The sequence below is a fragment of the Eleutherodactylus coqui genome, chromosome 5 (genome assembly GCF_035609145.1).
Source record: "Eleutherodactylus coqui strain aEleCoq1 chromosome 5, aEleCoq1.hap1, whole genome shotgun sequence".
In the NCBI taxonomy this organism is placed as follows: domain Eukaryota; kingdom Metazoa; phylum Chordata; class Amphibia; order Anura; family Eleutherodactylidae; genus Eleutherodactylus; species Eleutherodactylus coqui.
Window position 1 is genome coordinate 238,311,263 of NC_089841.1, and position 22,953 is coordinate 238,334,215.

General features: G+C 42.9%; 1 protein-coding gene across 2 annotated transcripts in view; it reads left to right on the plus strand.

Annotated features, from left to right (window-relative positions):
* The window catches only part of LPAR1 (lysophosphatidic acid receptor 1), a 120,986-nt gene that overhangs the window by 83,518 nt on the left and 14,515 nt on the right, over positions 1–22,953 (plus strand). For both annotated transcript variants that reach the window (XM_066604380.1, XM_066604381.1), the window contains one exon: positions 8,949–9,696. In XM_066604380.1, coding sequence (XP_066460477.1) covers positions 8,949–9,696 — 748 coding nt within the window. The remainder of the gene's footprint in view (positions 1–8,948; positions 9,697–22,953) is intronic.

Consider the following 22,953-nt stretch of genomic DNA (forward strand, 5'->3'; position numbering starts at 1 on the left):
TTTTTCCTGTTTATATACTGTGTATCGATGTCCACTTTTTAAGGTCTTATTCATTGGCGATTAAACTTTTTGGTATTTTGGAATGCCATAAACTTATTTATAGATGTTCCATGGCTTGACTGACATCAGCCAATGTGTATATTATATATGGGGGTCAGGGCGTAACTACAGGGAATGCGGTTGCACCTGGGCCCACAAACCTTAGGGGGCCCATAAAGTTTATCTTTTCCATATAGGGAGCCCAGTACCATGACTACAGCATTATAGTTGGGGGCCCATTGCAGATTTTACATTGGGGCCCAGAAGCTTCAAGTTATGCCTCTGTGTAGGGATGGATATACTGGTTATTGTTAGAGGAGAATGAACAGAAACCACACATGAGTTGGCTCTATGCTATCCTCCACTCTTCTACCAGCTTGCTGACGGATAACAGAGGGCTCAGGAGACCTATTTTTGAAGTGGCAGAAGTAGGGTCTCAGCAGTCGGAGCCCTACCTAGCATACAGTGGGGAAAAACTCCCATTTAGTGAAGATCACATGTTGATAAAAAAGTAAAGTATAGAGTAAGAATAATACATCCGTGTAGTTTTTGTCTTTCCTTTTGGTTTCATAATTTCTTGCAGTTGGTTACTTGCGAAGAACTTTAAGTGTAATTTCAGATCTGTTCCTCCAAAGCAGCAGTGATTGGAAGCTACAGGAAGGACTCATGAGCTTCCATAGTAGATAGTTTTTGTAATTGAGCTTTCAGGGCCTCTCGGCCTTTGTTCTCCAGTGTTTAGAAAGAATCTATTACTAAGTCAACAGTTGATGGATACCACATGTATATTTATCACTAGTCCGATGAAAGGAGTCGGCAGTAAACGTCTCATCCTTTGTTTTGGAAAACTGAAGTCTGGTCTTCAAGCATCCTAAAAAGAAGGAATAAAAACTAGATCATCAAAACAGTGGGCATCATGGAAAACTGGAACGTGACTCCTTACTGGAAGTCTGAAATACAGATGCCAACTATTGAAGTTGTAAGAGAAATAGTCTCACGTTTTTGACCATTTTATTGCTAAATCGGTACAACCAAGTCCGATCATGGAGCAGAAGTTCAAGAGTTCAATTCTTTCCAAGGGTATCCTCAACATCTCGCCCGGTCTACACTCTAAAGATCTCAAAGGCTTTTCTACTTACCTACTCTAGAACAGTGTTTCCCAAACTCCAGTCCTCGAACTAGAGATGAGCAAGTATATTCGCTAAGGCTATCTACTCGAGCGAGTAGTGCCTTAGCCGAGTATCCTCCCGCTCGTCTGTAAAGATTCGGCTGCTGACGCGGGTGACAGGTGAGTTGTGGCGGTGAGCAGTGGGGAGCCGGGGGATCTCCCCGCTCTCCCCCGCTGACCCCGAATCTTTTTGAGATTCTCATTTTTGGGAAAAAAATCGCAACGCCCTAATAAGTAGTATTTTAAGATGGTGCCCTTATTATAACTTCTGTGTCCTATCAGTGTCTCTGCCTGGATGTGTTTACAATATCTCGGAATACTTGGCATACCTTCACTAACTTGAGATTGCCACATTACAGTAGGAGGAATGTCAGCTAAGGATTATTAACCGGTTTTGCTATTTTGTTTGAAAAGCAAAATGTAAAGAATTCCCTTTCTCCTCTCTGAGCAGCTGTAGTACCGGGCAGATTCTCTTGTATGGGAGAGCCAGAGTGTCTGGATAAACATTACCCTGGGTTGGATCCCCACTGATCACACATTGATGGCCTGTTGATCCAAAAGCTCATTCCTGATTTGAATGGGTCAAGAGGAGGAAGTTGCTGTCAGCGCTTGTCTCCAGAGGGACCAAAGAATTGGACATGGTTCATGTTTGACTTCATCATCTTTCCATCAATGTCTGCACTTGAGGGACTGTCGGGCTGCTCCCACAAACTTTAGATCATTACTGATCCCATCAAAACTTTTTCACATGGAGCAATGCAAATGATGAAGAAGACAGAGTTTTTTTTTTAATAAATGTTTCCATATCTGAAGGGTGACCCCTCTTGATCATATCTGTGTGCCTATAGCCAACTTTACTCTGTCCTCAAGCTTTAGTATGCCCCTGTATGTACTGTGTGCTGGACTATTTCCGACTCTTCCAGCCATCTTCTGAAATGACACTTGTCCAGTAGATCTCGTCTCGATTTATTTTTACTACATGTTAACAATTAATGTGCCTAAAAAAAAGGTCAACTCCCTTTTTTTTGGTTTATGTTGAACGCTTGTGGAAAAGTTAATGACTGCTTCCCATAGTATTCTGGTCTCCTGCGGTTTTTACCTTCCTTGCCTGTATATTTTTAGTCTTCACATTTTCAGTTCTGTGTATTTTCTGCCTGCTAGCCTTTTATTAAAGAGACCGTTTTAGAGTCCCCCACGGATCATCTTTGATCACAGCGGATGCTTGGTGCTAAATTAGAGCATTTGGTTCTTCACTTTGCATGAAGAACACAAGCCCAAACAAAATGGACTCGGGGAGTCAACATTTTTTTTTTAGATGTTTGTGTCACGATTTAGGTTAGTGGGGAACAAGGAATCTCCTTCACTCTTATGCCAGGTACACTTGGCCATATTCTTGGGCCGTGTGCTCTCTGTGTAACTCCATGGATAGCACATGGCCTCATTCTTGCCTTATGAGGTTATGTTCATGGTTTTTTTTTTTCACACGGACCCATGGTTTATGTGAAAAAACTCATCGCAGTTCCTGTTCCTGTCCTTACCACAGACACAAAATATCATATGCTGTGCCCCTGAGTGTGCATCATCTATGTAGTTCAGACGGCACACAGGTAAGTGTCCAATTGATGTCTGATGTGAGTTGTTTCCGAGTCCATTGGCTGCAACTCGCAATCACGTTAGTGTGGACTTGGCCTTAGCTGAAAACCTTTTGTATTCACTGTCCTCAGTAGGATCTCGTACTCATTTGATAACAGTTGTCCAAATTCTCTGATTTTGGTAGGACCAATAAACTGTTGAGTGCGTATGGAGGCCTCTAGACTTTTCCCTCAACAGATGATGTTGAGGGCAAGAAGGATTAGGCAGATTGAATTTGCCGGCTAGATATAAGCCAACACCAGAGTTCTCCCCATTCAGAACACTTAAACATTTGGCCAAACCGAACATTCTTCTGTATAGGGGAGTCAGAAGAAACAACAGTTTGACAGCTACCGAAGATGTATGGGCACCTCGTCTTTCTATCAAATCCTATTAATGATGTATACTGCTGTTAAAACTAAAACCATCATATCTAGTCAAATGGGCATCTAGGAACATCCCAGCTTGGTTCACATGTAATGGTTGTTGGAATGATCTAACAATGTTGGATCACGGCATCCATTGCTGCATCTACATGATAAAAATGGCTAAGTCTGTTGGCTCCATTCATAGAGATATTTAAAAACTTATCACTCGATCAAGAAAATTGTTTGCAGATGTATAAAGTAGTCTCCTCTAGACAGTGGGTGCGGACCCACTTTGCCACTGACCGATTTTACTTTTGGCTGCTCCAGAGGGCAACAGCTAGGGGTCCCCTTATTTTCTTCCTTTAACACCTCCAATTGGAGTCTGGTATAGCTGCAAGGGCCCCTAGGCAGTTGCGTGAATAGTAGTTTTAGTTCAGTGGCAGCTGACAGACAGCGCTGTAGCGTGGCATCGGAGAAATAGGCAAAGACATTGACAGGGGCTGGTCAGAATACAGTAGCACCGTTGCAAAATCATAATTGCGCAGGCAGCCTGCAATGGAGGAGGGTGCCTTCAATAGCCAGGAGCACATCTGGATTGGCCAGGGAAGGAAGGTTGGGTGCACTCACCGCTCCTTTACAAGGTGCACACCCTGTTCACGGCAGTGACGAGCGCTGATAGACTATGTGGTGCAATATCTGCTGCACATGATAGGAGGGGAATGTTCCTGGCTATGACCAGAGGAGGTGGAAGGAGTAATCGGCTGTCAACGGGGCCAATAACATACAAAAAGATGGCATCTTCGCTGTGGGTTGAATTGTTCTACTAACAATTTATATATATGTTACAAAATATTAAAGGGCCACTCCGGAGAGCACACCTTTTTCCATTCCTGTACCCCTCACCTGCTTGTCTGTCACAAGCTGGAGGTCTCCTATGTATATTGCACTCATATCCTTACAGTGTAGCCACCTGTCTGATACATATCAGATACCATCTTGATTTTTAGATTTATCCCTGCTTTCTCTTCCCCTTTGTTGTACTATCAATCCTATGATGCTTCAGCACAGGTTCACATCACCAACTAGAACCAGTACCATCTCTTCCATCTGGGAGGACTGTGTAAATATCATTAATGTCTTATTTCTTAAATACCCTAAATACCATAAGTCTATGGTCGGGGAGGATGAACTGCCATATTCTTCATTATAACTATGTGACAGGAGCCTCTAATAAAATCCGCACCTGTAATAGGAGTTTTAGTCCCCCCTCTGAAGAGCCTATGTGGAACAGTCCATGTAGTTTCATCTCACAGGAAGTTCTGCTGACTAAAATAGTGACTCCTTCAGAGAAGCAAGTAAATTCCAGGCGGCATATATTGTATTTCAGCCGCACTTCAGTAGCGGTGAGCGATTCCAGCGACCTCATTGGTTGTTGGGTACACACCCCCCTTTGGAGATCTACACGAGTGCTACTTCACGAGACCCGCGGGGGGGTTAGGGTTTAGGGTTAGGGTTACTTGCCGACCCTCCTACGGCCCTGCTGCTTATTTAACGGGCCGGCCACTCGTGCACATCTCCAAAGGGGGGTGTATACCCAAGAACCAATCAGGTCGCTGGAATCGCTTACTGCTACTGAAGTGTGGCTGAAATACCAAATATGCTTCCAGGCGGTCACAATGAGATCACATGATCCAAAGCAACTTCCTGAAATAGTATTTTTGGGTTCAGTATTTGAACTTTCCTGTGGCCTAATAGATAGTGTTTATTTTTTTTCTACTAGTAGCCCTATATTCGGAAATCTGCGCATTTACCTATATATTAGGGAATTGTTGGAAATCTATTCCCATCAGCAAATGGCATGTGTGGACTCGCTTGTTTTGGGGAATTCCTCTATACCTTCTGTTGATTGAGCAGCGTATTATGGCGGCTCATAAAATCGTGGAATCCGCAACTTAAATCCGATCATGTGACTCTGACCTTGGGCTACTTTTACACCTGCATTAGGGCTCCATTCAAAAAACTGAACAGAAACGGAAACCCTGGAGGAGAAAAACTGAAAAAACACATCCATTTTTTTTTCCGCCCATTGATTTCAATGGGTTTCAAAAAAACGGAAAGACTTTCATTTGCTTTCGTTTTTGTTATTTTTTTTTTTTTTTTTTTTTAAATAGAAGAATAGTACGGCCTGCAGCAAAAAAAGAAACCCGGACGGTGGCCTTTCCATTTGTTTTTTTTTTTTTTTTTTCTTTTCATATAAACCCCGTTGAAATCATTGGGGGGAAAAACTATCCATTTTTCTTTCTGTTTTATGAATTTCTCTTCTGAGAGACGGGAACCCCGAACCGAGTCTAACGCAGGTGTGGAAGCAGCCTTCGAATTCTTCAGGTCTTAGACTGTTTATTTCTCTTCTATAAGCTGACAGACCTCCTGTAATGCTTTGGGCGGAAAATCCCAGGTGTTGTAACAAAGGGGGTGTTGAGAGATGTTTACAATTCGGGAAGTGTCGCTTTACACTAAACAGAAGGCTTTCATCAACTTTGGTGGTGCCATTGTTTATTTAGTAGTGTAGCTCAGACTCGGAAGGCGCTCCCTATACTTTCTCACATAATTTCCAAAAAGTAAAATACGGCGCCCGTTGTTTTCCATAGGCACAGAGCATGGCCACATAATTTCCTTGCCGAATAGAATACTGAGGTGGTAGAGGATGGGTCAATTTGTAATACTATACAGGAGTAATTGGCAGTTAAATAATCACTTCAGAGTTCAACATTTCTGGTTTGGAATAACTTTAAAGATTTTAGAGCTTTTTCAGCAGTATTTGTCACCGTGACAGAAAAGGGAACCCTTTGAAGAGCCAAAAAGAACTATCACCGAGGGAATCACTAAAATATAACTTTTATTAAATAAAATTTAAAAATGTATCTAAGGCGTGATCCTTTAATTCTGTTAAACTCCCAATGGAGAAATTGGCATTCTACAAGTTGGTAAGTCCATACATATATTATATGTTAATGCCCAAATTGCGATGCACTGAGGTATGGTACCACAACTACCGTGACCTGGCGTATATAGTTTGTATGTAACCAGGAATCAACACTGTAGTTGTATACAGCTCCACATATATCAGTCACTGCTTGGGCTATCCATGCCCGATATGAGTAGCAGTGGTTTTATATTTATGTTGGAGCTGACAAGAAAATATAGCACTATTAGATACAGGGCAGTAATAGAGCACACTTGAAGCGTGATCCCTGTCTGGTATAGTCTCGATTTAGAGCATATACTGTATATCCGTGCCCAGGATATGTGGCATCGATGTCAGTGTGGTATACCAGCTCATGTAGTTAGCTATAGCCTAGTATGGTATGCAGCTCCAATCTACACGGTCACTATTACACGTTTATATTGACTAACGGGACTAATGACAGTCTTGATGTTCTATGTTATGTAGTGGAGCTAGCAAACAGACTTCACCGCTGAATGGTCAGAGGTACATTGTTAAGTAGTGTATAGATATAGTGCAACACTAAAACTCCATGTGGTTTAACCCCACGACCATTACTAATAAATACAGCGGAAAGTCTCAGGCGAGGGTCAGCAGAGAAGATGACCCGCTAATATGGACTTTACACTGCTATATGCAGCCGATAAGTAAAAATCTGATAACTGCTTCCATTTAGATGAATGGCGCTATTAGTGACATTTTATAGTTACTAGCAGCAATACGCAGTTGAACTTGGGAGAGTTCAATATGATATGCACTGAGCTCCCACTGTCAGTAACTGTCACTACCACCATCAGCGCGTGAATAGCCAGATGAAAGATAATGTGGACATCTATTGCATGTCCCACAAATCAGCAAGGCTATCATGAACTAGCTGACACCATCAACGCGTTTCAGCGGTCATTGGTGAGGTGACCGCATCATCAGGATGGTGAGTGTATAATATAGAACCGAACAGCCTGACCGGCTGTATAAGAATGATGGTGATAGTGATAGCATGGATAGCCCGAGCAGTGACTGATATATGTGGAGCTGTATACAACTACTGTGTTGATTCCTGGTTACATACAAACTATATACGCCAGGTCACGGTAGTTGTGGTACCATACCTCAGTGCATCACAATTTAGGGTATATCAGCTGGTATACCACATTGACATTGATGCCACATATCCTGGGCACTGATATACAGTATATGCTTTAAATCGAGCACTATACCTGATAGGGATCACGCTTCAAGTGTGCTCTATTACTGCCCTGTATCTAATAGTGCTAGATTTTCTTGTCAGCTCCAACATAAATATAAAACCACTGCTACTCATATCGGGCATGGATAGCCCAAGCAGTGACTGATATATGTGGAGCTGTATATAACTACAGTGTTGATTCCTGGTTACATACAAACTATATACGCCAGCTCACGGTAGTTGTGGTACCATACCTCAGTGCATCACAATTTGGGCATTAACACATAATATATGTATGGACTTACCAACTTGTAGAATGCCAATTTCTCCATTGGGAGTTTAACAGAATTAAAGGATCATGCCTTAGATACATTTTTAAATTTTATTTAATAAAAGTTATATTTTAGTGATCCCTCGGTGATAGTTCTTTTTCAGCAGTAGCCCATCACTAACGGAACCGAATGTTTTTTTTCTGAACAGATACATTATAGCCTTTAAGATAACTTCGCTTGCCCTACGGCAGTACCCTCTGGTTTTGCTCCACAGTCCAAAATCATACTGCCATATTTATTTGCTAGGGTTCACAGACAAGTGTACTGTCCTTTCATAAAAAATTATTTAAAAAAAAACCCTAAACCTAATTGCACCTTAAGCCGACCCAAACACTAGTCTAAAGCTGTGAAAGCGGTGTCATGGGTATCGCTTTAAAAATATTTTCTATCTTTAAAGGACATCTTGGTGGTAGGACGTACTAGATGCATACACGACCAAAAATAAGAATTATTCTGTTTTGGTCCATCATGCAGATTAGATCTAGTTTTTTTTTTTCCTAACCCTGAACATTATTTACCTCCCCATTTTCCCCTCCCTCTTATCTATTAAGGGAAAGGTAGGCTCCTTTTGTGGAGTCGCCATTTTCGAGGCGGTTACTCCGCTTTCTCATCTTTAGACTGCTGTTTGGTACGACTTAGGGTATAAATAAGTACTAATAAAGGTTCGTAAATTTAAAAGCCAGTAGACTTTTCTGTGAACCCTAGTAGTTTTGTGTCTGCAAGAGATATTTTTGTAGAATGGTAGAGTTGGAAGGGACCTCCAGGGTCATCGGGTCCAACCCCCTGCTCAGTGCAGGATCACTAAATCATCCCAGACAGATGTCTGTCCAGTCTTCGTTTGAAGACTTCCATTGAAGGAGAACTCACCACCTCCCATGGTAACCTGTTCCACTAATTGATCACCCTCACTGCTAGAAAGTTTTGCTGAGAGGGACTTACATTTCTGGTTAATCTGTAAGACATATTAATTTGCTAACAATGAATTTGGTGAGATGGAAAATGTTTCATAATAAAGTGGATTTAAATGCACTTTGAGAGAAATGGTGATGAATTGTAGCTTCCGAGCAGCCTCGGCATTGAGTTCTTTTATGTAATTCCCAAGTATACTGATATCTAATTGCCATGTTTCATTATTTGTGCAGCTCTTCAGCATAATATTTTTTTACACTATTTGCGTGTTATCTCTAAAATGTGTAAATCAACATATTTCTTCTTTTAACAGACTTCTTCAGTGAGTGAGCACCAGTGCTACTACAATGAAACAATAACTTTTTTCTACAACCGGAGTGGAAAACCTCTTGCCACAGAATGGCATACTGTCAACAAGCTAGTGATGGGACTTGGCATCACTGTATGTATATTCATCATGTTAGCCAACTTGCTAGTTATGGTGGCTATTTATGTGAACCGGCGATTCCACTTTCCTATTTATTATTTGATGGCAAATTTAGCCGCTGCGGACTTCTTTGCAGGACTAGCTTACTTTTATCTAATGTTTAACACGGGTCCTAACACTAGAAGATTGACTGTAAGCACATGGCTACTCCGACAAGGTCTGATTGACACTAGCTTGACCGCCTCTGTAGCCAATTTGCTTGCCATCGCCATAGAAAGGCATATTACAGTATTCCGAATGCAGCTGCACACCCGGATGAGCAACAGAAGAGTGGTCGTGGTGATAGTGGTCATCTGGACTATGGCTATCGTGATGGGGGCAATACCAAGCGTTGGATGGAATTGTATCTGCGACCTTGAGCACTGTTCTAACATGGCTCCACTCTACAGTGATTCTTACTTGGTCTTCTGGGCTATTTTCAACTTGGTCACCTTCGTGGTTATGGTAGTACTCTACGCACATATATTTGTATATGTCAGGCAGAGGACTATGAGGATGTCAAGGCACAGCTCTGGTCCCAGGAGAAATCGTGATACTATGATGAGTCTTCTGAAAACCGTTGTCATTGTTTTAGGTAAGTTTATTCATGTTTCTACGTAATACATGTACTTCTCAAACCTTCTGAAAATGTTTAGTCGTTGTTGCCCATTATATGTAGAGTGGTTCAAAACGCCTAGACTTTACAGTGCTCGAACATGACAGTCGTAGCCAAGTGTAAACTTGTGGGGAACCATGGAAGGGTATTGCAAGGTTAACGAAGATGTACGGTTCTCTTTACCTACCTATCTAGGCATTACCAGTAACATTGTATTCAAACCTACATGAGTTGCCAGTCTATATAGCATTTGAGAAAATGGAAGGGTCAGGACGATGCATAGAGTTCCAACTTATAGAAAATTTCTTTGTACAATATCAAAAAATTCTTGATCATCAAAAGTCCTTAAAGGGGTTCCCCTCAGGATAGGTCATCAATAGAGATGAGCGAGCACCCAAATGCTGGAGTCCACGTTATTCGAGTCAAGCTTTTCGTAAAATTCGAGAGCTCTACTCGAGTAACGAACCCCATTCACTACATTGGGAGACTCGAGCATTTTTGTATGTGGGACGCCGGGTGCCAAACTTTTTTTTTTTTTCCTCTCTCTCCTCCCTCTCCTCCCTCTCCTCCCTCTCCTCCCTCTCCTCCCTCTCCTCCCTCTCCTCCCTCTCCTCCCTCTCCTCCCTCTCCTCCCTCTCCTCCCTCTCCTCCCTCTCCTCCCTCTCCTCCCTCTCCTCCCTCTCCTCCCTCTCCTCCCTCTCCTCCCTCTCCTCCCTCTCCTCCGCTTTTCCTCCGCTTTTCCTCCGCTTTTCCTCCGCTTTTCCTCCGCTTTTCCTCCGCTTTTCCTCCGCTTTTCCTCCGCTTTTCCTCCCTCTCCTCCCTCTCCTCCCTCTCCTCCCTCTCCTCCCTCTCCTCCCTCTCCTCCGCTTTTCCTCCCTCTCCTCCGCTTTTCCTCCCTCTCCTCCGCTTTTCCTCCCTCTCCTCCGCTTTTCCTCCCTCTCCTCCGCTTTTCCTCCCTCTCCTCCGCTTTTCCTCCCTCTCCTCCGCTTTTCCTCCCTCTCCTCCGCTTTTCCTCCCTCTCCTCCGCTTTTCCTCCCTCTCCTCCGCTTTTCCTCCCTCTCCTCCGCTTTTCCTCCCTCTCCTCCGCTTTTCCTCCCTCTCCTCCCTCTCCTCCCTCTCCTCCGCTTTTCCTCCCTCTCCTCCCTCTCCTCCGCTTTTCCTCCCTCTTCTCTCTCTCTCATGCTCCCTTGGGTGGGGCAAAAACTGGGGCGGGGTGGAACACGGTGTGATGCTTGTTCGAGTACCAAGCACCATCGAGTACGCTAATACTCGAACGAGCATCAAGCTCTGCAGAGTACGTTCGCTCAACTCTAGTAATCAATAGTTTATTGGCTGGATCCATCGCCTGGGACCCTGGACGACCAGCTGATCGGGCATCTGCTGTCGGCACCATAATACACAAGGGTTGAAGCTGTTGCTCCAACCCCTTTGTAGCGGATGGCGTTTGTAACTGGTGGCACAGCTGTAATTGATTTTAATGAGCGCTGCACCTGCAGTGACCAGCTCCAGTCACTACACAGGGGTCTGTGGGAGATATCCTATATGTATTTTCTGTATTTTTGTCAACTGTGAATATACTGTATTTTGTCAATAATGGTTTAAACCTCTAAGGGAAGAAACATCACCCCCCCCCCCCTTCCACAAGAATTTAAGGAGCAGTGCCTATTGTCCCAAGAACTGGTAAAACCAGTTCTAACTGGCCAAACCTTTTTAGGTGTTCTTGGACAGCAGAGAGGAGAAACACAGGATGTTCTTCTCACGAGGACATATTCAAGAATGAACTGAGCGTGCTCACTGAAGTTCCTCCCAGATGGATGACACCACAAGCTACCTCACAAATACCTCCCTCTTAGAAGAACCAATCAGCACGCTAAATAATTGTAACTGTATACTTCCTGGGTGGAAACTTATTTAAGTTTCAACGCGCGCAGAATAAAGACAGACTCTTTTTGGGAACACATGATGTAGGCCGTGTGGTCTTTGAAAGGCTCTCCAGGCCTGTACACATATTATCTTAATTTGGAAACGCACAGTATATCGAGATAGCGAATTTTGCGCTAACAAATTTGGAGGCACTGCTGAGATAATGAAGATACAGAGATATGAAGATATTTCATCGTTATCCGGACACAAGGGGACTTCGAAGCAGAGACGGACAGATAATGAGCTCAAACAAGGTAATAAGTTATTCTTGTACCTGTCCCATCTCTCCCTCTCTGCTATGATCCGCCCCAGGCCGGGTGAGTTGAAATATGATAAGTCTGTATCTAAAGAACTATGAAATAGATATACTGTGTTGTTTTTATGTTGTCTGTAAAGAAAATGTCCTGAGTGAAAGAAGGTGTGAGCTATGGGGGTTTATATATTCTCTGTAGAAGTAAATGGTGTGAACAGACTGTGCAGGTTAATAAGGAACAAAGAAAGTGCAGTATAACTTGTTAAAAGAAAAGCAAAAAGGAAAGTTGATATAAGCAAAGTTAGCTCAAGGGTTAAAAACAGTAGAGTGTCCATGCGGTCAGAGTTTCCATTGTGCAACATGTGGCTGAAGAGGTCTCCCTTTGTTATGTGGGGGGAGGGGTGCACATGGCATGCTTGCATTTGCCATGTCTGCATACATCAACTCAAGGGAATTTGGGCTTGGAGTAAAGATGTGGGCTAGCCAGAGATTCTGCTCCGATTATGGCAGGCCAAACGGACTGTTGAGGTTCCACAATGTGGTGCCAAAAGTGCAGATCTGTGCCATGAGGTGCTGGAGTAGAGAATCTCAATTAATTAAGGATTTTTCCAATTACAACAAGATGGGCAGGGGTGAAATTGTAAGTGCTTATTAAAAGATAAGCCAGACCTGTGTTGTGAGTTGTGGGAAAAATCGTAAATATGACTCGCAAGCAAATTCGGTGAGATGATGTTTGTAAACATAACTGGACACACAAAAATGGGTGAAGGAAAAAGCAAGTCAATGAGTTAAGGAAAGGTAGAAGGTTTAACAATGAACGGTGATAATGGCTGCTATCTGGAGTGGTGAATATAAGTATGTGGGTGGAAATGGGCATAAGTTGTATTATGTTTGTCATTGGATAGCCTATTCTGAACAAAATATGTAAAAACCGCGGTACATAAGAGTTTTTCTTATAACTATATACTTTGTTCAATATGGGAAGTTCTATGAACAGTAAATACAATCCCAGTTTCTACTTCATATGAGATACATATCAGTCTGTATACGAGTGAGTTAAAACCCCAGTGAGTGTGAATTTGTGTGTATAAATGAAGGGCCCGTATGAGAGTTAGATTGTGTTATATGGTATATACTGTTCGGAGGCTAGAAATGAAATGAGGCAAGAAAGACCAAACGCTGAGCCAGACCACAGGGGGTGGAGCTAGGTGATGTAAGGAGATGGGAGGGAAGAACAATAGGAAGAGGTCTTGCTCCACCCTCCACACAGACCAGCCTAGGAGAGAAGCATGTCTCCATTTTAAGTGGATGTTGGTATATATATGTATATTGTGGTAATGTATAGAGGGAAGGTCACTCTTAGACTCCATGTTAAGTCTCTCACTTGAACAAATGTAGGTGGCCAAAGGAGGGGCATCTAATTTATTTCTGAGGGTAGTTGTGTGAGATAATAGCCCAGGATTACCACAGTATATTTATATATATATATATAGGTTCTTTGAGTATGTGGAGAATTTAAAAATATTGAGTCGTGTTAATTTGAATATTATTCAATTAAGATACTAAAATGAGATAATTGTGTACTTGAAACACCTGATAAGTACTTTAGTCAAATTAATAACAAAAGTTCTATTTTAGAGTGTATCTCATTTTCAATTAACAACAGTATTTAACATGAAGATAGTTACATTTGAAAAATAAGAAAATTTTGAATGACAGAATTTGAGTATATCCCAAATGGTATCAGGGATACTAGTCCCTTAGTAAACCAGTAGTTAACCATCATTGGTGCAGTTGTCATGGTTGCAGATTGTAATAACAATATTTCCTCTCCTGTTTGCAGTATGTTTTAGTGCAGGTACCGGAGATGGTGTGGGGCCCCTTAACGTGATGCTCCCTCAAGGGGTAATAAAATACTGTATAGAGTGCAAAATAAACATCTTTCAGCTTCCAGACTATCTATGTATGAGACTGCCCTGCTAGCACCCTCACATATTCCAATCCAGTGGGGTATAGTTCCAAATGCCGTTTCATGTCTTTTACTGAATTCAGAAGGTTGAGAGGAGGGGCAGCAGGTGCAGACCATGACATTAAATAGCAGGCACATGATAATGATTGTCGGAAGATTAATGAAAACAGAAAACTGGATGTCCTAACAATAATGTTGTAACTGCCATGATTAATGTAAATCTTGAGTTTTACCCATAGATGATTCCAAATATCGGTGAAATGGACAAGTAAAACAGGCTATGCAGTGGTAACCGACAGAAAGAGGTAATTATACAAAAACCACTCTTTTCCTCCTGAGAGACTCAGTTACTCAGGAAATAGAGGTGATGGCGCTCACTGAAATATGTAAGCTGGCTGCAGGTAAGGCTGTTTGTGTCTGCACCGACTTAAGGTACACATTGGGAATCGTACACGATTTCACATCTTATGGGGCACAGTGGAAGTTTCATGGGGTCCTCGAGTAAGCCAATCCAGAACGCAGAAGCAGTGTCTTTTGTTCTACAAGGTTTTAGCTCTTTCCGCACAGGTGACTTATCATCAGAGTCCAGGCTTATGCCACAGAGACAACCACTGAGGCTGGAAAGAACCAGAGAGCAGGCACCGCAGCAGCCTGACTTCCATAGAATGAGGTAACGGCTGGTAACCTGCTTGCACCTGAAATAGGTGTAGATATTTCTCTGTTGCTTGAATTACAGGAACAGGCCTCAAAAGAAGAAAAAGGAGGAGTGGAAAAGCGAACGGAATGCTACTGGGGTCTGGCAGAAAGGTAAATGCCTGTGCCTCCCCTGCACGCTGTACTCCATGATGTCACATCTGATCCCTGAGCTAACCCATTCATCCAAGGAGGTAATGTGTGGTATGGTGTCTTCTGCTTGGCTTACCCCAGGGTTCAACACTGCTGCAATAGGGTTTGTACAGGGATGCATAATATGCGCCCGTTACAATCCAGGCCAATTGGTCAAGGTACCTTCTCGGTGCGAGCCAGACTATCTGTATCAGTGACTGCAGGATGATAGCATACAGCTACCACAGGTAGGTGTTTAGAGTTGTTGGTTTGCATAGACCTCTTTTCATGTTATTTGGAGGCATGGCTTGATTGAAAAAAAAAAAATAAAAAAAATAATAATTTTTAACACGCCAAAAATATGACCTAAAAATATGTTTTATGAAAGTAATTTTGAATATTTAGGTACACCAGAAGTCATAGTAAATAATAAAGGTAAACATTTTATTAGTCATCTACTTGGTTAGAACCACGCCTAAATATAAGACTAAGTTGAGGCCCTCTGAAGGTTTTGTTTGGTAATGCTGCTGTAATAGGCCTACGCTTATTCCAGGCCAAAAAGGAGGGTCTCACCTCCCATGTGAGTGCCTTATATCAGGAGTTATATCATCTGTCACTCATAAATGTGTATTCTCCGTGTTTCCAGATCAAAATGCAAAGAATTCTTTCAAGTGCTGTTAACCACTACGATCACAGTGAAACTTGAAAAAAGCTAATTTGGGTTCATGTCAGACATTGAATAAAGATTATCAAGGAAGGAGACAAATGTGGCCCATAATCCTTTGTTATATGTAGGACCCCTGCGGTCATTGGGCTGTCATTTCTCTTCTTCCTCATAAGGGATGTGGTAAATACATAACTACTGATGAAGAGGATTATGACAAATCTAGGAATATTGCGTTGTGGTGCAAATATAATTGCCTATTTGTAGCCCTCCATTTTGTCCTTCATCCTCCATTTTGTATTTTCTTTTATTCTCCATTTTGTATCTTACATACGAATAGCTATGAACATTCATGTGGCCTTCAACCCTGTTTGGTGTAGGAAGCTTTGATGTAACTGTGAAATGTGACAGAACAATGCTAACTTCATTAACTACAGTTCCATTTGTATAGGTTTGTTTGAGCTCTGTCCATATACATTGTATGGCCACGAATCTATTGTCTTGTTAATCCTGTGATACCATCAGCATTGTCTAGGGAATTGAGTTGTTGATTCTGAACCTTTGATCAATGAAACTGGCTCCTTCAGATGGTGGGGGTCTCAGACTGATAACATCTTGGTTTACAAAGCTTGGGTATGACTAAGCAAGTTTTAGTGTATAAAATAGTACAAAAATGTTAACAGATACAATAAGGTAGCAGTAAGTGTACCAATGTTTCAGCCATATTGTGTAATCAGACCAATGTTAACATGTAACAAACAATATAACCTGAGATCACATTTGGAAAGCCAGTCACATTCAACATGTTGTATGTCATTTAAACTATGAACAAGGTGGCTTATGCAGAAAACGTGAAATAAAGATCAATCTTTCAGGAGCCATCTACCTAGAATACCGTTGGGAAACTGTAACGTGTTGTGAGGTATTTTCCTTATCCTGGATATCACCCAGCAGTAGGCAGGGATAAGGAAGGTGACAGCTAGGGTCCCCTGTAGGCGGTAGGGAAAGGCCCGAGAACACAAATAGGAAGGAAAAACCATCCAGGAGAATGAAAATACGCACAACAAAGGAGGGAATTGTGGGAGATATCCTATATGTATTTTCTGTATTTTTGTCAACTGTGAATATACTGTATTTTGTCAATAATGGTTTAAACCTCTAAGGGAAGAAACATCACCCCCCCCCCCCCTTCCACAAGAATTTAAGGAGCAGTGCCTATTGTCCCAAGAACTGGTAAAACCAGTTCTAACTGGCCAAACCTTTTTAGGTGTTCTTGGACAGCAGAGAGGAGAAACACAGGATGTTCTTCTCACGAGGACATATTCAAGAATGAACTGAGCGTGCTCACTGAAGTTCCTCCCAGATGGATGACACCACAAGCTACCTCACAAATACCTCCCTCTTAGAAGAACCAATCAGCACGCTAAATAATTGTAACTGTATACTTCCTGGGTGGAAACTTATTTAAGTTTCAACGCGCGCAGAATAAAGACAGACTCTTTTTGGGAACACATGATGTAGGCCGTGTGGTCTTTGAAAGGCTCTCCAGGCCTGTACACATATTATCTTAATTTGGAAACGCACAGTATATCGAGATAGCGAATTTTGCGCTAACAAATTACACCAGCAGCTTCCGCTTCCTACTCCTGTGTATTGCGACGCTGACAGCAGGCGCCCGATCCGATGATCGGCTAGGGTTCCAAATGTTGGACCCTAGCCGATCAACTATCCCCATCAGTAGTATTTCCTTGGAAAACCCCTTTCATTTGATACCAGTAAGCCCCATATGAACTACGAAGGAGGCCTACTCTGTGATGCTCCTTAGTCCCCGATATTCATGCGCCGTGATCTAACCCCACCCTCCATAGCCTGATTTACAGATTTCTCTTGATACTATTGTTGATGCAGCCACCGGTATACAAGGTATAATCCTAAAGAACAAAAAACACACAAAAATAGTTTACTGGTTTTCTTAAACTAGGAAATAAACTCTACAATATTCGCTTTTACTTTGGCGCTAAGTGTATGACATGGCCCGGTACTACATGACAAGTATGACCTATTGCCTTATTTCCTGAACATCTGCAGGAAGCCACATTTCTGTATAATTTTCTTCCGGCCATACTAATTAATGAAACCGAATGTATATACCTTACCTCTATGTATGTATCCGTATAACTTGTGACAAGCTAAAACCATCATTGTACATTACATATTATTTCTGAGCAGTTTTAGGTCCTGTTCACATGGATTTCCATGCAGAATCTTCAGAATACTCCCAAGTCTGAATCAGCGCCATGTTACCTTTCAGTTAAATGTTATGGAAATCCGTCCCATAATTCATATGGTGCAGAGTTTGAAATCTACATTGAGGAGAGAGAAGAATTGAAATGTCAATCCTTGACACAGCTTCCATGTCTTGCGGCCGCTCGTGGATTTGCCTCATTGGCTGGGGCCAAATCTGCATTCAAATCTGTGGCAGAGCTCCAAGGCTCCGTGTCAGATTACTGTTGTAGATTAGAGTGGCGGATCCATGCTGGAAAAATGTAATTCGGATCTGCCAAAAATACTCTGTCGACGTGCCCTTATTGTTATTGATGCACCTTAGCTGTGGCTACATAGCAACTTTCCACAACTATGGACTGTGCTATGACGGAAGTGCTATTTCTACTGAGCACCCAAAGAAACAAGGGATAAGTTAAAAACTGAACTGGAGAACGTGGTCTTTCGGAAGAAGATGGTTTTAACCCCATTAGAGACCACAATACGCTTTTTACTGACCGCTCTAATGGGCTTTAAACCTGCATATACATCTTTTTAAGGCTTGGCTGAATACTGACAGCCAGGCTCCTGCTCAAACCGCCAGTAGTGTAGAAACTTCAGATCCTGGCAGTTTAACCTTTAATATGTCACAATAGCAACTGCAGCCAGCATATAAACAGATGAAAGGGAGAAAGGGGGCTCCTTCTATCACCCATCGGCATCCTGAAATGCGATAACAAAGTACCAATGGGCTTCCATGGCAGGTGGAAGCCTGACAAAGGCCTCCATGTCTGCAGTGCAACTCAGTCTATTAGGCCCCGCCTCCTGTGGAGTCTAATAGGCTGCAGTTATAGGCTCAGTAGAATGCACTACATAAGTAATGCAGTGTACTAATATAGCAATTAAACAATTGCATATTCAAGTCCTCCTGAAGGGCTAAAAAATAGCGTAAAAAAATCAATAAAGTTTAATTTTAAGAAAAAAAACTGTTAAAACATACATTTTCTCCACAAAAATAAAAAGTTTTAAATGGATTAAATACGAAACTAAATGTTTAAAACAGCAACACATAGTAGGTATTACCTTATTCGTAACGACACAGACAATGAAAAGATTTCGTTATTTATCTCGCATGGTGAACGCCATAAAGATAGTTTAACAAAGGAACGCTGGAGTTATTTTTTTCTTTTGTCTCCCAAAAAATGCACTTAAAAAGCAATCTAAGGCTGGGTTCACACTGGGCGGATTTGCCGTGGCGAATCCGCCTGCGGCCGCTAGTCCTACACTTGGCCAGCCATGTGGATGAGATTTGTCAGAAATCTCGTCCAAACGGGACGGTGAGTCCGCCGCGGCAAGGCCGGCAGAAGCCGGCACTGCAGCGCAGACTCGCCGGCCGCAGCATGTTCATTTTTTTTCTTCTTCAGCTGCGGCTGCGCTTTCCTCTATGGGAGCGCCGGCCGCAGTGGAAAAGCGAGCGGCCTAGCCGCTTCAAAACCTGTGCTGCGGGTTTTAAAGCAGCGCTTTTCCGACCGGAAAGCTCGCGGTTTTTCGCTGCGGCCGAACCCCGAGATTTCCGCCGAGATTCCGGTGTGTGTGAACCCAGCATAAAAGTCACATGTACCTCAACCTGGTACCAAGAGAAACCACAACTCTTCCACCCACCCCATACCCCCCCCTCAAAAAAAATAAATAAATAAAAAACAAAAAAAAAACAAAAAAAAAAACGAGATAAGTCTTTTGCAACGTGACAATGAAAATCTGTTGATCCTTATGGCACCAAATAGGCTGGTCACTAAGGGGTTAAAGCCGTCAATACTGCTAATTTATACTTTGGAGAGTAAAAGAAAATAAAAGAAAAATGCAGAATAATCAGAATCTAGATTTAATTTGACGTTCACACGTTTTTCATGGATGAATTCCGAGCTGATTTCTTTCATACACACCGGGAAAGAATCCTATTCAGTAAATGCCGGCCTTTGTTCAGCTCCCACCATGGCCGTATTCGTAACAGGGAGGATTGTTGTGCTGTTGAATAAGATGACCCCAGCAAGCTCAGCGGAGAAACTGGGATTAGGCACCAGGCGTCATCTATCTAGCAGTTCCAAGAATGACCTAAGACCGTTCAATGAGCTGCTGGGATTTGTTGGCACCGTTCTATCCCATGTACAACCGAAGCCTGTGTGCAATCCATGTTTTTGGATTTTAGCTCGATGACTCAGATTCTGCACATTTTCCAAGCGCCCTAATACAGTTTTCAGCCCTATGCTGTCATTCTGTATGACACCACTCCATTATTTAGATACTAATGAGGATCTTGTCAACTCCCCTATCACAGATGGAGAAATACTTGTACTCCCATGAAATAACTCTTGGAGCATCTCTACTCGCATTCGGACATTGGCCAAGCAGTGCTGATGTTATCAGACTATCTTCGGACCCACCCTGTTGGCAAGGGGAATAAAAGAAATTACTAAGCAGTCACATCAGGAGAGCTGCTCCTCCCAACAATTAGCTATTCTCTGACAGTTTAGACAGAATCTTCGATGATAAGGCAAATGGAAGTCTTGATCTTGAGTTTGAAGTCCAAAGGTAAATGTTATGGCTTCCAGTAGACTACTGTTCTTCATATTAAATGCTTCTCTCAGATGTAAATTGGCCATGCACATGACATTTTCTTCTACATTCTCCACCTACTTGTATTGTCCATGGGTCCTTTAGACAGTCCTAAGTGTCTGCTGTCATAGAATACAAGGATCTGAAGAGCCATTCTTTTAGATCTCCATCCGAGATAAGAAGCTCCCTGTTGGGTTGACAGGTATCAAATGTCTCTGGACAGTTTTATGGATGGCTTTCAATCAATGGTCATTTGCACAACTGGACCATTACAATTTTCATACCCAGGACTGCTGCTGTAGACATTAGGTGGTCAGCCGATCCTACCTAATGGTCACTAATAGAGAATTGATTCCACAATTGATTCTGCTGCTGCATTGCATTAACTAGATTTATCTTTGGAATGTCCTAACAATAATCCAGCGGTTGAGCTATGGAGGAAGCAGAAATACCGATCACTAGAAGTGTCATAGATAGTTGGATGTACTGTATGTAATGGTAGAGTAGATACGTAATATTTTAAGTTAAAATGCCATAGGTTGACAGAAGAGGTAAAAGTATGGCAGGTGGGATAATATCGGGACTAGAATTAGGCTGGTTTCACACTCCACGGTCTTGCCAGCGGTGAGTTGGCCTATTGGCATGAATGGCAGCGATATTGTGGTCATGTTGGGGGGGTTGTTAATCTCAAATGTTGATCCAGGGATTACTCTGGCTGCCCTTATGGAGTTGGGATGGAATTTTTCCTCCAAATGAGCAAAATGACTGCATAGGGGTGTTTTTTGCCTTCCTCTTGACCAATAAGGGTGGGGAGTGGTTGAAACCAGCTGAACTAGATGGACATTGTCTTCATTCAGCCTATCCTACTATGTTACTATACTCAGTCTTCCAGTTAAAATTTCCCAGCCATTCGCTTTTCAATGGTGCATAAATACGCGGCCTATATGCAATGTAATCGTATATGGGCAGTATGAATTATGCGCCCATAGAGAACGATGGGCTCTTTCGCAGGTAATTCATTGCAAAGTAGAACATGCTGCATTCTTTTTTGCGCTTGAGTATTCTGCAATGCTTACACATAAATGTGAGCAAAATGGTGTAAGGCAATGTGCTTGATTTCCTGCAAATTACCGCGTATCACATGTGCGGACACTGCGTGTGTAATATGTGGCAATCTTGCACTCCTGTGAGTTCCTCCTTAGTCATACAGCTGTCGCAGGACTGCGTGTGGTGTGCCAGATAAGCTTATCTGTTAAACGGTTTTGTCATTAGAAAAAAAAAATGATACTTACCTATTCCTCCCCCATCAGTCTACTTACAGCATCTTCTCCTGGCTCCTGCAGTCCACCCGGTCACCTCACCTTCAGCCAGCCGAATCCTCTTCCTCATATTTTGGAGCGTCCATTCTCTTCATTCTTCTTCCGGCGGGTCAGTGTGGGTTACATCACTAGTGACGTGGCGTTCGCTGCCTAGCAAGGAATGCCGATCCATTGTCGAGGCTGCGCATGCACACTGTCTCGCCGCGAGTGTTCCTATACTGTTGCAGAGAGACACCACCCATGCTCAGTCTCTGCAATAGCTCAGCACTCCCTGCTAGGCTGTGAATGCTACGTCACTAGTGACACTAGTACACTGACTTGCAGGAAGGAGAATGCTGAGAATGGTCACTTTGTCACCGGAAGAAGAATCAGCCGGCTGGAGGTGAGGTAAGAATCAGCCGGCTGGAGGTGAGGTGACGCGGGGGATTGCAGGAGCCAGAAGAAGATCGGCGAGGAGAAGGTGCGGTAAGAAGACTGACGGGAAGGAATAGGGAAGTGTTTGTTTTTTTTTAATGACAGAACCCCTTTAAGGCCTAATTCCCACAGGCGGATTTCCGCCGCATATCACGCGGCAGAAATCCGCGGCGTTGCCTGCAGCTATTAGTATTTATTGAAGCTAATAGCACAATGCTCATGGTGGAATTCCGCCCCATGAAAAACCTGTAATCACCCGTGGCATGTTCTATTTGCCACGGACGTACTTGTGGACGGCTTCCATTGCAGTCAATGGAAGCCGTCTGTCACAATATCTTCCGCTGTAGCACAGCGGTAGATAGCGTGAACACACTTCCCCGCCCACCGACGCCCACGTCATATGACGCGGCCAGTGCGTCATGTGCTGCTGTGGGCGTGTTATGATGCCGGCGCATCATGTGCTGTACTGTGCATGCGCGCCAGCACGGGATACGGGATGCCGGGCAGTGGATCCGGAGGGGAGCAAAGGGTCATTGGGGGGGGCGCCGTGATGGACTCCGCTGCGGAATTCCGCTTGTGGAGCCCGTCACGGCCGTGGGCACTAGGTGTAAGAGTAACTGTAAAGGTCCATTTAGACCTGCCGATTTGTTGTTTTAACGAGCAAACAATGTCAGAGTGCGCTCGGGCAGCCTGTTTATACCGGAAGATACGTCGTTGGCTCGTTAAGTTGTTCCCATTCACTGTTTAAGTGAATAGGAATGACTGAACTCTCTCTATTTGAATCGAATGATTAGTGAATGAGCCAACGATGATTTTTTTTATACCTGCATGAACGAAAAGCAAACAATTTTGAGTCGTTGGTTGTGTTTATACCGAACAATTATTGTTCATTTTCACACGTTTGGACGATTTCCGGGAATGATAATCGTTCCTTCTTAGAGGGACGTGATCCGCGCACACGGAGTTTGTACTGCTCATGTATGTATAGGCAAAC